The sequence below is a fragment of the Heterodontus francisci genome, chromosome 7 (genome assembly GCF_036365525.1).
Source record: "Heterodontus francisci isolate sHetFra1 chromosome 7, sHetFra1.hap1, whole genome shotgun sequence".
Taxonomy (NCBI): domain Eukaryota; kingdom Metazoa; phylum Chordata; class Chondrichthyes; order Heterodontiformes; family Heterodontidae; genus Heterodontus; species Heterodontus francisci.
Genome location: NC_090377.1, coordinates 39,652,765 through 39,669,166, shown reverse-complemented (window position 1 = coordinate 39,669,166; position 16,402 = coordinate 39,652,765). Strand labels below are relative to the sequence as shown.

General features: G+C 42.3%; 1 protein-coding gene across 11 annotated transcripts in view; it reads left to right on the top strand.

Moving 5' to 3' along the window:
- The window catches only part of spopla (speckle type BTB/POZ protein like a), a 325,679-nt gene that overhangs the window by 301,820 nt on the left and 7,457 nt on the right, over positions 1–16,402 (top strand). For all 11 annotated transcript variants that reach the window (XM_068035024.1, XM_068035015.1, XM_068035014.1 and 8 more), the window contains 3 exons: positions 8,941–9,118; positions 9,206–9,261; positions 9,539–9,661. In XM_068035024.1, the coding sequence (XP_067891125.1) occupies positions 8,941–9,118; positions 9,206–9,261; positions 9,539–9,661 (357 nt within the window). The remainder of the gene's footprint in view (positions 1–8,940; positions 9,119–9,205; positions 9,262–9,538; positions 9,662–16,402) is intronic.

Genomic DNA, 16,402 nt, shown 5'->3' with positions numbered 1-16,402 from the left:
CTGGACCATTGGTGGCCATGCCTTCGATGTTTTATGCCTAAGCTCTGAAATGCCCTCCTGTACCTCTTCGCGCCTCAATCTTGCTTTTCTCCTTTCAGACACTCCTTGAAGCCTACTTCTTTAACTTAGCTTTTGGTCATTTGACCTAATATCTCCTTGTGTGCCTCGGTGTCATATCTTGTTTTATAATACTCCTGTGGATCGCCTTTATTACTTTAAAGGCACTATATAAATATAAGTTCTTGTCACTGCTTATTGCCTGACACCCTCCTACAGAGATTTTGCATAAGGCAACCTTCTGGAATATGCCTAGTGCATAATCTACTCAATGACTCACTCAATTATAAGAATTAGCTTTATGTACACCTGTCATTATACCATATTTACATCATCTGACATGTTGAGACTGCAACTCAGTCAGGGAATAAGAAGTTGTTCGAACACTTTCAGAGTGCCGTTGACCCTAATTGGTGTCTTTAATGGGCAATATCCTGGACCTAGAGCATTGAACTTTTGTGCTGAGAAGATTAGAACTGTGTTACAGATATACTGGCAGGTTATCACTATAACTGTTGACAGATTAGCAGCTTCTGCAAGTGTTTAAGTGATCATAATTTCACTTTGATCTGAGTATTTACAGGATATGTGAGAAACTCTGTTAGCAAGAATACTGCTTAATTATATGTCATTATACTCTATAAAAAGAATAATTGAAATGTGGCCTTTGGGAATGGGTGCTATGAATATAATGCATCGTATTTTCACTTAGGCATGCAAGTTAAATATGCTGTGTGATAAATTTGTTATGATTACAATTATTTGGTTGACAAAGAGGTTACAAGAAGTGTCATGAGGTTTGGTGGATCTAACATCTATTACAAATTTTTGGAAAATTGGAAAATTTCTGAAGGAAATGAATTAGAATCTAAATCATCCATGTTTCTGGAAATAAACTTAAAATGCTTCTGAAAATATTGTGCTGCATAAATTTGAAGTGATTGATCACACTCTTTATGACAGGAGTACTCCATAGACATTTTATACAGTCAATAGTCTTTAAGTACTTAAGATTCATATTATAAATTTGTTTCTAAACCTTCTGTGATGTTTTCCATCGAATGCAATCCAAAGAAAGAATCCAGCTGAGTGCATGCGAAAACTCAACTGAATTAGAGTCCTGTCAAACATTATGATAAACCCAAAGAATCAACTGGTAAATGTGCTTAAGCAAAGCATGTTGTTAACAATCCAGTCATTGCCAAAGGATCTGCCATTGACACAATCAGTGTGCAGACTGGAGTTAAGCAAGGCTATGTCATGGCAACAACGCTCTTTTCCATCTTCCTTGCCGCCACACTCCACCTCATCTCCTTGAAGCTCCCTGCAGGAGTAGATCTACTGTGCAGGATGCGTGTCAACTATTTAACCTACGTCGCCTCCAGTCCAGAACCAAGGCCACTCCAACCTCTGTTATCAAGCTGCAGTATGCTGATGACGCTTGCGTATGCGCACACTCAAAGACCAAGCTTCAAACTCTCGTTGATGCATTCACTCATTCATATGAAAGAATGGGCCTTAAGCTAAACATCCAGAAGACACAGGTCCTCTACCAGCCTGCTCCGGCAGTGTAACACTGCCTCCCAACAATCAAGATCCATGACAAACCACTGGACAATGTGGATCACTTCTCAGACCTTGGGAGCCTCCTCCCAGCAAGGGCAGACATTAACGATGAAACTCAGCATCGCCTCCATTGTGCTAGCGCAGCCTTCGGTCGTCTGAGGAAAATAGTGTTTGGCAACAAAGCCCTCAAACCGGGCACCAAGCACATGGTCCACAGGGCCGCAGTGCCACCTACCATCCTGAATGCATTGGAAACATGGACGCTGTACAGCAGACATCTCAAAGCCCTGGAGAGGTATCACCAGCAGTGCCTCAACAAGATCCTGCAAATTCAGTGGCAGGACAGGGACTCCAATATCGATGTCCTCTCAGTCCAACATCTGCAGTATCGAGACACGGGTCATGGCTAGTCCGTTACGTTGGGCGGGCCGCAATGTCCGCATGCCTGACGCAAGACTCCCAGAACAAGCTTTCTATTCTGAGCTCCGTCCCATCAGAGGCTACCAAGAGCACAGAGGAACAACTACAAGGATGTCCTTAAAGCCTCCCTGAGAAAATATGACATCTCCACTGATTTGTGGGAATCTCTTGCCCGAGACCGCCCAAAATGGAGAAGAAGCATCCACGAAGAAGCCAGGCAGTTCGAACAACATCATAATGCCCAGGCAGCAAGCAAGGGCAAACAGCGGAAGGGACGTTCAGAAATTCAAGCATCCCATTCACTCGCCTCACCAAATGCCACCTGTCCCACCTGTGGCAAAGTGTGCAAATCCAGAATTGGACTGTTCAGTCACCTAAGGGCCTACAACCCTGGAGTGGAAGAAAGTCATCCTCGTTCCTGAGGGACTGCCGAAGAGAAGAGTATGTGTTCTTTTCTCTCTCCCCAACTCATCTCAAGATTGAAAATTCATTTAGTGAATAAAATGTAGCTAAGTTCTGATGGAACCTTATTAACCAGGCCTGCAAAGTCAAATAATTGTAATGGCCATATCGGGAGATCACTTGGGGACACTGCTCCTAAAAGAATTTCTTGCCGGTGGAGGAGCTAACAGATTTATCTCTTTTGTTGGCTGTCACATGATCTCTCAGTTTTCACATTTCCAACTTAATTAAATTTTCAGTATTTTTTGTGCACTGAGTAACTCAGGGAAGCGGTGGCATAGTGGTAATGTCACTGGACTAGTAAGCTAGAAGGCCCAGGCTAATGTTCTGGGTTCATGGGTTCGAATCTCACCACAGCAGATAGTGAAATTTGCATTCAATTCATTAAAAAAAATTAAAAGCTCGTCTAATGGTGACCATGAAACCATTGTGGATTGTTGTAAAACGCATCTGGTTCACTAATATCCTTTAGGGATGGAAATCAGCCGTCCTTACCTGGTCTGGCCTCCATATGACTCCAGACCGAGAGCAGTGTGGTTTATTCTTAAACACCCTCTGAAATGGCCTAGAAAGCCACTCAGTTATATCACACCACTCCGAAGTCTAAGAAAAGGAATGAAACCAGACGGAACACCCAGCATCAACCTAGGCACCGGAAACGATAACTGCAAACCCAGCCCTGTCAACCCTGCAAAGTTCTCCTTACTAATGTTTGGGGACTTGTACGAAAATTGGGAGAGCTGTCCCGCAGACTAGTCAACAGCCTGACATAGTCATATTCACCAAATCATACCTTACAGACAACGTCCCACAATCACGATCCACTCAAGCACAGTGGTATACAGTCGGGAGGGAGTTGCCCTGGGCATCCTCAACATTGACTCCAGACCCCATGAAGTCTCAACACATCAGGTCAAACAAAGGCATGGAAACTTCCTGCTGATTACCACCTACCACTCCCCACCCCCTCAGCTGATGAATCATTGCTTCTCCATGTTAAACACCAATTGGAAGAAGCACTGAGGATAGCAAGGGCACAAAATGTACTCTGGGTGGGGGACATCATGGTCTATTACCAAACGTGGCTCGGTAGCATCAATACTGATCAAGCTGGCTGAGTCCTAAAAGACATAGCTGCAAGACTGGGTCTGCGGCAGCTGGTGAGAGAACCAACAAGAGGGAAAAACCTACTTAACCTTGTGCTCCCCAATCTACCTGTCACGCCAAAAGACTTGCAGGTTGATAGGTAAATTGGCCATTAGAAATTGCCCCTAGTATAGGTAGGTGGTAGGGAAATATATAGGGACAGGTGGGGATGTGGTAGGAATATGGGATTAGTGTAGGATTAGTATAAATGGGTGGTTGATGGTCGGCACAGACTCGGTGGGCCGAAGGGCCTGTTTCAGTGCTGTATCTCTAAACTAAACTAAACATACATCTGTCCATGACAGTATTGGTAGGAGTGAGCACCGCACAATCCTTGTGGAGACGAGATCCCGTCTTCACATTGAGGATACCCACCATCGTGTCGTGTGGCACTACCACCATGCTAAATGGGATTGATTTCAAACAGATCTAGCAACTTAAAGCTGGGCATCTATGAGGCGCTCTGTGCCATCAGCAGCAGCAGAATTAATTTAACCACAATATCTGTAACCTCATGGTCCTGCATATCCCCCACTCTACCATTACCAACAAGTTGGGGGACCAACCCTGGTTCAATGAAGAGTGCAGGAGGGCATGCCAGGAGCAGCACCAGGCATACCTAAGAATGAGGTGTCAGCTTGGTGAAGCGACAACACAGGACTACTTGCATGCCAAACAGCAAAAGCCGCATGCGATAGACTGGGCTAAACGATCCGACAACCAACGGATCAGATCTAAGTTCTGCAGTCCTGCCACATCCAGTCGTGAATGGTGGTGGACAATTAAACAACTAACAGGAAAGAAGGCTTTACAAATATCCCCATCCTCAATGATGGGGGAGCCCAGCAGGTCCTTGAAAAAGGCAAGGCTGAAGCATTTGCAGCCATCTTCAGCCAGAAGTGCCGAGTGGATGATCCATCTCTGCCTGTTCCTGATGTCTCCAGAATCACAGACGCCATTCTTCAGCCAATCCAATTTGCTCCACATGATATCAAGAAACAGCTGAAGGTACTGGATACTGCAAAGGCTATGGGCCATGACAACATTCTGGCAATAGTACTGAAGACTTGTGCTCCAGAACTAGCCATGCCCCTAGCCATGCTGTTCCAGTACACCTACAGCACTGGCATCTAGCTGACAATGTGGGACAAATCAGGACAAATCCAACCCGGTCAGTTATCGCCCTATTGGTCTACTCTCGATCATCAGCAAAATGATGGAAGGGGTCGTTGAAAGTGCTATCAAGCAGCCCTTGCTCAGCAATAACCTGCTCATTGATGCTCATTTTGGGTTTCGCCAGGGACACTCCGCTCCTGATCTCATTACAGCCTTTGTCCAAACATGGGCACGAGCTGAACTCCAGAGGTGAGGTGAGAGTGACTGTCCTTGACATCAAGGCAGCATTTGACCGAGTAGGGCATCAAGGAGCCCTAGCATAACTGGAATCAATGGGAATCGGGGGGAAAACTCTCCGCTGGTTGGTGTCATAGCTAGCACAAAGGAAGATGGTTGTGGTTGTTGAAGGTCGGTCATCTCACTCCCAGGACATCACTGCAGGAGTTCCTCAGGGTAGTGTCCTAGGCCCAACCATCTTCAGCTGCTTTGCTCCATTCTAAGATCAGAAGTTGGGGATGTTTGCTGATGATTGCACAATGTTCACCATTTGTGACACCTCAGATACTGAAGCAGCCCGTGCCCATTTGCACCAGGACCTGGATGACATCCAGGCTTGGGTTGATAAGTGGCAAGTAACATTCGCACCACACAAGTACCAGGCATTGACAATCTAAAGCAAGAGAGAATCTAACATCTCCCCTTGATGTTCAATGGCATTACCATCGCTGAATTCCCCACCATCAACATCCTGTGGTTACCATTGACCAGAAACTGAACTGGAGCAACCACATAAATGTGGTTGCTACAAAAAAAGGCCGGAGGCTGGAAATTCTACAGGAGCCACCTCCTGTCTCCCCACTGTCTGACCATCATCTAAAAAGGCACAAGTCAGCAAAATGACTTTATACTGTCCACTTGCCTGGATGGGTGACACTCAAGAAGCTCAACACCATCCAGGATAAAGCAACCCACTTGATTGGCACCCCATCCACCACATTCAAAATTCACTCCCTTCACTGCTAATGCAAAGTAGCAGCAGTATGTCCCATCTGAAAGATGCACTGCAGGAACTCACCAAGGCTCCTTTGACAGCACCTTCCAAACCCATGATCTCTACCATCTTGAATAACCTGACTTGGAACTATATCACTGTTCCTTCATTATCACTGTTCCTTCATTGTCACTGGGTCAAAATCCTGGAACTCTCTTCCTATCAGCACTGTGGGTGTACCTACACCCCAAAGATTGCAGCGGTTCAAGAAGGCAGCTCACCACCAATTTCTCCAGGGCAATTCAAAATGGGCTTTAAATGCTGGCCTAGCCACGATGCCCACATCCCACGATCAATTTTTTTTTTAAATGCTAATTTGGATATTTACCCATTGCAGCCAACTTGGTTTGGTTATTTCACCTTGATTTTTGACTAGTATCGGCACCACATTTCAAAATTTGTAATGGATATCTTGCATCCTTTCCAGGAACTCAATTACAAGACACCTGGACATGCTGTTTTCCATTATCGACCTTTTGAAGTATGAATCCTGCTCCAAATTCAGCCCATTTCTTTTATATGACAGTCATTCGTCAAAAGCAGATGGTTCCCATAAGGATATTGAAACATGTTTCCTTTAACATAGTGAAATCTCAGGTTCAGTTGAATTAAGTGGATTAGGAAATTGAGTATTACTGGTGACTGTTACAAAAATAGGCATTGTTTGATGAGAGCACTGGACAGTCCAAGTATGACTTCCTGAAACATCACCCCTACTGTCTTGGCTATACAGTTCGGTATTCTGTTTGCTTTATTGTTAGCTACTGTGCAGTGATTGAGTAATGTTGAGTCTGTTGAGATCTTTTTCAACTTAAATTTTAGTTATTACGAGACCGTTCATCAAGCTTGCCTATTTTTTCTTCATGTATAACGCTTCATATTTATCCACATTAAATTCCATCCATCATTGCTCGTGTTACGGCCAGGTGAGAAAGGGGTCTAGGGTTCCCTCTCAGCCTTCACCTGGTCTTGGAGTAACAGGGTTTAATTTTAAACACACCGTTTTTTTTTAGCTCCCCCTTGGTGAATCTTTGTTCACTGCTTTCCAACTATAAGGCAAAGAAACTAGCCAAAAAAGTTTTCTTGGGTTTAAAGAAAAAAGGTTGATCTTTATTAAACTTAAACTCTAATTCGGTTAACGCCTACGGATACGTGACGTGCCCACACTAGCATGCATATACGATACACACGTGCAGATAGAGACAGAAGAGAGCAGGACAAATAAAGTGGAAAAGTTTGAGACAATATCTGAAAATGGTTTTTGTTACGGTTCCTCGAGCTTGCTGCAGTGTCCTTGATAGTAGGTAAGTCTTGCTTTTCGTTGGCCCAGTATTCTTCTTAAACCTTCCTCGATGTAGGAGACTTTTCTCTCCTGGAGTTCATGTGTTTTCAGTGGATTTAGAGTTCCATGGAGGAGAGGGAGAGCCAGACAGACAGGAGCGGTCTTTTCAGTTCAGGAGCATTCTGCCGTCTCCGAGTTCAAACTCTTTGTACAATTCAGAAAAACCCAGGTTGCCAAGCAGGTTAGTCATTGTCTGACCACGTCTGTTTGTGGATTCTCTTGTCTTAGCCAACCCTGGAATGTCTCTTACGATACCCTGGTGCTCAAAGCCCATTTTGGGTTAAATTGGAGCAGGGAATAGCCTCTTTGTCCCTCCAAGCACTGTCTGTTAGAATACAAACGTGTTTTTCCAGCCAAGTGTCTGGTGATTTTTTTTTTAACAAGTCCTTTCTTCACTCCAGTAAAAGTTTAAAATCAATGTTCATATGATAAAATTAATATGCCTCATTCTTGGCAGGTGGGGGCCTGCATGATACTTGACTGACTAGCATATTTTGTACAATTCATTTTGCATTTCTTGAACTGGCTCCTCAGTAAACTGCTGCTTTTACTTTGCTATCAATTGAAAATTTGTGCAATTTGCATTCAGTTTCAGAATCTTAAATCATTGATGTAAATTAGAAATCATAGGATCATATGTACTTGGAATGTCCCTAATGACTCAGATGTACAATAAATAACTGATGTGGAATTACTGTCTGTGAAGTACTAGAGCAATGGAAGTGAATTGCAACAAATTCAGAGGGAAAGAAGTCAATGACGACAATGATTATAGTATGATTAATGCTTTTGTAATTACTTCCTATAATGTGTTTATAACCTATCGCCTGAAAGTGTTATTTTATATTGTAAGGCCTAAAATTTCTTCTGAATTTGCACTCAATTACATGGTTTAAAAAAAATGGAGTGTTGGGCAAATTAAGTTACATGCATAACTGCAAACTATCCAAGTCACCTTGATCTTTACGTCCATCTGTCAAACCTTCCATATGAATGAATCTCCCCACAAAACTGACCATCCCATTAATTCTGAATGGTATACACTGGTAGTTGTTGTCCATGTTGGGGAGTCGGAATCTTATCTCAAATATTATGCCCAGATTTTTAGGCACAGCAGTAAACTAAGTAATTTTTATGGTCTTTAATTTCAACTTTGTGATTGTTTTAAAAACTTTATCCACTGAGTCCTGTTGTGTATCATTTGTTTCCTTCAATGCATTTTTATCGCAAACAGCAAGTCATATTAAAAATTGAAAAACTTCCCATTTTCAGATTGTTAATTGTGGCCTGATGTGTATGAATGATGCTTAAATGAGTTGAAACTTGAAATTTTAAGACTCCAAGAAGAAGTATACTTGTGTGGATATGTGGTTTCTTTGTGCCCTGATTGTTTACACTGATTTTATGCCCATTTTAAGTTCAGCTGTAATTTAATTAGATAGGAAGGATGCTTGGGTGTAACTTGACCAGCAAAATGGGTACCGCTTCAGACATAATTTTGGGTGCAACTTTGGGGTTATGCCCTTGGAGGAAACTCCAGGCCTGAATGTTTATTTTAAAATGCAGGGTGTCTCAAGACTTAAAACTATTAAAGCTTGTGGCCATTGTTAACTTAAGCACTTTAGTGAAATGAAAATAATTAGTTCTGAAGCAAATGTTGTAGGAATATTTATTTCAACTGAAGTAAATAAGACCATACAATTTATTAGACTGTTGTAAAGGACTTTATTGGTGTTGACGTTTGAGACTTTGTTTTTGTTTTCTTCCCTCTCTGGCTCAGGTGAGTGTAGTTCAAGATTCTGTTAATATATCCGGCCAATCAAATATGAATACATTAAAGGTTCCAGAATGTCGGCTGGCAGATGATTTGGGGAATCTATTGGAAAGTTCTAGATTCACAGACTGTTCTCTTTATGTGGGAGGACAAGAATTCAAAGCTCACAAATCAATTTTAGCAGGTATGTAATTTCTGAATCAAAAAAATTACATACATCTAATTGACAAGAAAAAATTTTGGTCTTATGCCCTTTTTTCCCATTTGTCAGCTCGTTCTCCTGTTTTTAATGCTATGTTTGAACATGAAATGGAAGAAAGCAAGAAGGTAAGACTGCCATGCACTTGTTAATTTTAAGTTTAAATTAATTTCAAAAGTCAAATTGATATGTTTTACACAATTTTATTTGTTTTTTGGTATTACTGTGACTTAGATGAGCAGGTTGCCTTTGTATTCTAAATGTACACCTTTGTGCAAATCTTTAAATTGCTAATATAAATTGCAGTAGAAATGCAGTTAGTGCACTGATCAAATATTAGATGGTGTCCAGTTTTGAACTCTGAATTATTGTATTTGATATTCCTTTTTAACCTTTTCCCAACAGAACAGAGTAGAAATAAATGATGTAGATCCTGAAGTGTTTAAGGAAATGATGAGATTTATCTACACAGGAAAAGCACCAAACCTCGATAAAATGGCTGACAACCTGTTGGCAGCTGCAGACAAAGTAAGTAATGAATATTCAGGAGGTTGTGCCAGAAAGAAATTAATTCATGTCTTATCACACCATCAGGAAGCACTTTATGATACTGATTCGCCAGGATCATAAATAATGAATTACTTTTGAAGGCCAGTCACTGTTGTCGCATAGGCACAAATTTGCACACAGCAATGCAATACAAACAGAAAATGAATGAATGACCAGCTCATCTATTTTTGGTGGTGTTGCTGGGAGAAATACTGCTATAAACACTGAGTGCACTTCCTGTTCTTCTTTGAATAGCACCACAAAATCTTCAACATTTACCTGAACAGGCAGACAATGCCTTGGTTTAATGTCCTATCTGAAAGACTTCACCTCCATCCACTCATCACTCTCTCAATACTGCACTGAAATGTCAGCCTGTATTATGTACTTAAATCTACAGTGAAGCTTGAGCTTGAAAACCTCTGACTCAGATGAGAATGGTCTCAATGGAGCCAAGCTGGTGTAAACCGTGGCGCGGAGTCAGCTCCCCCTTGTCCCCTTTATTCCCTATACCCACTTGATCCTGGCCGTCACGTGGGGCTGAAGTCCTCTTAATTCAGGCTCAGGCTGGGTGTTTGGGATATCAGGTTACAGGAGAGCCACCCTCCAGCTTAATCCACAGCTACAGTTAATGGCTTAGTATAAAGAGGAGGAACTCAGTCCTTTCTTTAACTATCAATTTACTATATTCACGTTGTTGTACAATGTAAGAATAAGGCTTATACACTTAGTTAGACAAAAGCATGCAACTCCAACTGAGTTATACAGTTAATAACAAAACTAGCTAGAATTCATAAGCACACCCACTAGGTTCCTCTGACCTTTCCCTGACCGAGTCACAGAAAACAAAGGATATTACCCGAAAAAGGGAGAGTTAACGCTGGCCAGGCGTTCCGTTCTCTCTCTCTCTCCTACGTTGTCGCCGCGTCGCTCATGCAGGGTCTTCCGCTCCCTCGATTGTTGATCTCCAGCGTTTTTGCTTTCTCTATGCCCAAAAAGCTCCATTCTTATCCTCATTCTTATCTCTCCAAATCTGAGCTGTGTCTTTCCGGTTGGCTTAAGCCTGCTCACCTCGTTCACAGCTTCTCTTAATTGGCCCAGGCCCAAAGACCCCGGTATCGCACCGTGTCCAAATAAGGCTCTGTTCCTGTGATCGATCCTTTGTCTTGTCTCATCAAGTAATTAGTTCAAACTGGTTTTTACCAGCTCAGGCCAGTATCCGAGCTCCAGGTTACTACAGGTCAAACAATCCCAGCAGTTTGTAACTGATTCTGTATTTCTTACAGCCCCTGACCAACACTGGCATAGGCCAGCACAGTTGCTTCTTTGCTGAATATTAGTCCTGTCCTGGAATGAAACGCATTACAATTGCAGTTGGATAAAATAATAGTGTAACTTTGGCAAGAGCAGAGCAACCGAAATGAATACTGCTGGAGATTCTGATTTACTGCAGATTTCATTTTCCTCCAGGAATGTCCTTCATTATGGCAGAATATTAAGGCCCTAACTATATTTTTGAAAACAAACTTGCACATAGCCATCTTCAACTCCAAACATGGACTGTGAGCTACTTCTGCATGCATCTAGTTGTAAAGTAGTGATTTTTGTTCAAGCATAAGCGACTGTGGAAATTTGCAAAATTAAAAGTGTGCATAATATAATGAAGTAGTGTGCTATTTGTCATGGAATGAGGTGATGATACTTAGTAGCTTTGGTGTGCATCCAATCTTTTCTTGTAGTCTGAAGAGACCACTTCTGCTGACGAGGTCAGAGGCTTTGGTGAGATCAATGAAAGCAACGTAGAGGGGCATCTGTTGTTCACGGCATTTCTCCTGTAGCTGGCGAAGGGAGAACAGCATGTCAATGGTGGATCTCTCTGCTCGAAAGCCACACTGTGCCTCAGGGTAGACACGCTCAGCCAGCTTCTGGAGCCTGTTTTAAGTGACACGAGCGAAGACTTTCCCCACTATGCTGAGCAGGGAGATTCCACGGTAGTTGTGACATTGATCACAAGTCGTGGGAGTCAGTTGCCAGCGATCGCCAGAGCTGGCGGGCAACCATAAAGGCGGGGCTAAAGCGTGGCGAGTCGAAGAGACTTAGCAGTTGGCAGGAAAAAAGACAGAAGCGTAAGGAGAGAACCAACTGTGTAACAGCCCCGACAACCAATTTTATCTGCAGCACCTGTGGAAGAGTCTGCCACTCCAGGCGCTGCTGCACAAACCACTGACCACCTCCAGGCGCTTACCCATTGTCTCTCGAGACAAGGAGGCCAAAGAAGTGTGCTATTTAATAGTTATGTACCTATTGGAATACAATAGGTCTCCTGAACCCCTTTAGGTAATTTTGCACAGCTTTGCTAACAATGGACGAAGAGGGTTAAGGTACGACATGACGTTGGCAAGAAAATCTGGTGCCATAAATATATGATGGAAGTTATAGGAACAAGGGAAGGAGATAAGAAAAAGATCTAGAGTGATGATGGACTTGGTTCTGACCACTAAGTCAGTTGAGTACAAATTGAATAACTTGTTGCTGAAGCTGTCAAGTGCGATGGTCGGATCACACTTTGAATAACGTTACGGACACAAAATACTGTGGGTACTGAAATCTAAAATAAAAACCGAAGGTGCTGGAAACATTCATCAAGTCAGGCAACATCTGTGGAGAGAGAACTAGAATTCACATTTCAAGTGATGACCTTTCATCAGAACTGGCAGAAGTTACAGTTAAAGGTTTTAAGCAAGTTCTGAGGCAGGGAAAAGGGGGAGGAGAGGAAGAATTAAAATGGAAGATCTGTTATGGGGTGGAAGGCAGTAGAAATTAAATGATAAAATGCATGATGGTGCAAGGCAAAAGGAGATGGTAATGAGACAAGTAAAGAAATAAAAGATTGGTCTGGAGGAGATGTAAGTGGAAATAGCAAAATCATCACCAACATCTGCGTTCCAAAAAAAGAGGGAAAGGTTATGATCTGAAATTGTTGAACACAGTGTTATGTCCGAAGGCTTTAAAGTGTCTAATCAAAAGGTGAGGTGCTGTTCCTCCAGCTTACATCGAACTTCATTTGAACAGTGTAGGTAGGAGGATTAAAATGAAGTTCCAGGTCATGCTTGTGGACTGAACAGAAGTTTCCCACAAAGTGACAACCTGATCTGCGTTTGGTCTCCCCAATGTAGAGCAGTGTTGCAGTATACTAAATTGAAAGAACTAAAAGTAGAAGGGTAATTCACTTTTCAAACCACAGATGCTGAGTGTTTCTAGCATTTTCTGTTTTTATTACCTTGACTACCATTAGTTTAGGTCAGCAAGACATTAGGGAAATAAGAACATAAGAAAACATAAGAAATAGGAGCAGGAGTAGGCCATTCAGCCCCTCAAGGCTGCCCCACCATTCAATAAGATTCTGGTTGATCTGCCCCAGACCTCAACTCCCCTTTCGTGCCAGCTCCTCATAGCCCTCAACTCCCCGATATTTCAAAAAATCTTATCTACCTAGTCTCTAAATACTTTCAGTGATCTAGCCTCCACAAATCTCTCAGGTAGAGAATTCCAGACATTCACTACCCTCTGAGAGAAGAAATTCCTTCACATCCCCGTTTTAAATGAGTGTCCCCTTATTCTGTAACTATGTCCCCTAGTTCGAGATTCCCCCACGAGTGAAAACATCTTCTCAACATCTACCCTGTCAAGCCCCCTCAATCTTGTACAGTTCAATAAGATGACCCCTCATTCTTCTAAATTCTAATGAATAAAGGCCTAATCTGTTTAGCCGTTCTTGATAAGTCAACCCCTTCATCCCAGAAATCGGCCTAGTGAATCTCTTTTGAACTGCCTGCAATGCCAGTATATCCTTTCTTAAATACGGGGACCAATACTGTACACAGTACTCCAGGTGCGGCCTTACCAACACCCTGTACAAGACTTCCCTATTTTTAAACTCCAACCCCCTGGCAATAAAGGCCAAAATTCCATTTGCCGCCTTAATTACTTGCTGCACCTGCATGCTAACTTTTTGTGTTTCATGCACAAGAACACCCAGATCCCTCTGTGCTGCACTTTTTTTAAGTCTCTCTCCATTTAAATAATAGTCTGCCTTTTGATTCTTCCTACCAAAGTGCATGACCTCACATTCTCCTACATTAAACTCCATCTGCCAAGTTTTTGCCCACTCGCTCAACCTATCTATATCCCCTTGCAGATTCCTTATGTCCTCATCACAATATGCCCTCCCACCTATTTTTGTATCGTCAGCAAATTTGGATATATTGCACTCTTCCAAGTCATTAATATAGATAGTAAATAATTGAGGCCCTAGGACTGATCCTTGTGGCAATCCACTAGTTACGTCTTTCGAACTTGAAAAAGACCCATTAATCCCCGACTCTGTCTTCTGTGAGTTAACTGATCCTCAATCCATACTAATACATTACCCCCAATACCGTGAGCTCCTATCTTGTGCAATAATCTTTTATGTGGCACTTTATTGAATGCCTTCTGGAAATCTAAATACACTATGTCGACCGGTTCACCTTTATCAACTCTGTTTGTTATATCCTCAAAGAACTCTTAACAAATTTGTCAAACATAACCCTTTCACAAAACCATGTTGACTCTGATTGCGTTAAGCTTTTCTAAATGTCCTGCTATTTCTTCCTTAATAATGGACTTAATAATTTTCCCAACAACTGATAAGCTAACTGGTCTATAGTTTCCTGCTTTTTGTCTCCCTCCCTTCTTGAACAGGGGCATCACATTAGCGGTTTTCCAATCTGCTGGGACCCTCCCGGAATCCAGTGAGTTCTGGAATATTTCGACCAATGCCTCCACTGGTTTGAGACCCGAGTTGCTCGCCCTCAAACTGAATTTGAAATTCTACCATGCTGTGATTGCTACCCCCTAGAGGATCCTTAACGACGATATCTCTCATTAATCCTGCCTCATTACACATTACTAGATCTAAAATAGCCTGTTCCCTGATAGGTTCTGCAACGTATTGCTCGAAGTAACAATCCCTGATGCACTTTACAAATTCGTCTTCCATGTTACCTCTGCCAGTCTGATTTTTCCAGTCAATATGCAGATTAAAATCACCCATGACAATTGTAGTGCCCTTCTTGCACGCCTCCGTTATTTCCCAATTTATACTTTGTCCTACAGTGAAGCAAATCTTTGGGGGCCTATAGACAACTCCCATCCGTGACTGCTTCCCCTTGCTATTCCTTATTTCCACCCAAACTGATTCCACATCATATATTCAAGGCATGGAGGCATTTCATGATCATTGTGGTCAAAGAATTTAATTACAAGGAGAGACGAGACCCATTTAGCATTCTGTAGAGACAAGAAGGGACCATGTAGAAGTATACACGATATATTAACGAAACTGAAGCCCGTGGGAGTACAGGCACAGTGGCTGTATGCATGCAAAATTGGCTACGGGACAGAAAGCAGAGAGAGGTGGTAAGCGGATGTTTTTCACACTGGAAGGAAGTGTAAAATGTTGTCACCCAGGTGTTGGTATTGGGAGTAGTGATCTTTTTTGGTTGTATATTAATAAACAGGACTTGGATATCCAGGGCATAACTTCAAAGTTTGTAGCAGGTACGAAACTCAGAAATGTAGGAAACCGTGTAGAGGATAGTAACAGACTTCAAGAGGACACGAACAGACTGGGGAAATGAATAGACACATGGCAGATTAAATTTTAACGTAGTGTGAAGTGATACCTTTTGGGAGAAAGGATGAGGAGAGACAATACATATCACAGAATTATTACAGTGCAGAAGGAAGCTATTCAACCGATCGTGACTGCACTGGCTCTCCGAATGAGCAATTCACCTAATGCCTATTCACCTAATGTTCCCCCACCTTCTCTCCGTAACCCTACACATTCTTCCTATTCAGTTAAGAGTCTGATTCCCTTTTGAATGCCTCAATTGAATCTGCCTCCACCATACTCTCAGGCACTGCATTCTAGATCCTAATTAATCATTGCATGAAGAGGTTTTTTCTCTTGTCGCTTTCACTTCTTTTGCCAATCACTTTCAATCTGTGCCCTCTCGTTCTCAATCCTTTCACAAGTGGGAACAGTTTTTCCCTGTCCACTCTGTCCAGACCCGTCATGATTTTGAATACCTCCAAATCTCCTCTCAGCCTTCTCTTCAAGGAAAACAGTCTCAACTTCTCCAATCTACCTTCATAACTGAAATTCCTCATCCCTGGAACCATTCTCATGATGTAAAGCGGGTGCAGGAATAGAGAGAGCTGGGGATGTACATACACAATCTTAGAAGGTGACTGGACAAGTTGAGAAGGCTATTAAAAAGGTGTATGGGATCCTTGATTTTATAAATAGGGATATAGAGTACAAAAGCAAGAAAGTTATGCTAAATCTTTATAATACACTGTTTTGGTCTCAGCTGGAGTATTGTGTTCAGTTCTCAGCACCACACCATAGGAAGGATATTTTCGCCTTAGAGAGGGTACAGAGGAGATTTACTAGAATGATACCAGTGATGAAAGATTTCAGGTACATGGAGATACTAGAGAAACTGGGATTGTTCTTGGAGCAGAGAAGGTTAAGGGGAGATTTGATAGAGGTGTTCAATATGTTGAAGGATTTTGATAGAGTAAATAAGAAGAATCTGTATCCAGTGGCAAAGGGTTAGGTGACCCAAGGATGCAGATTTAATGTAATTGGCAGAAGAACCAAGTGCTATA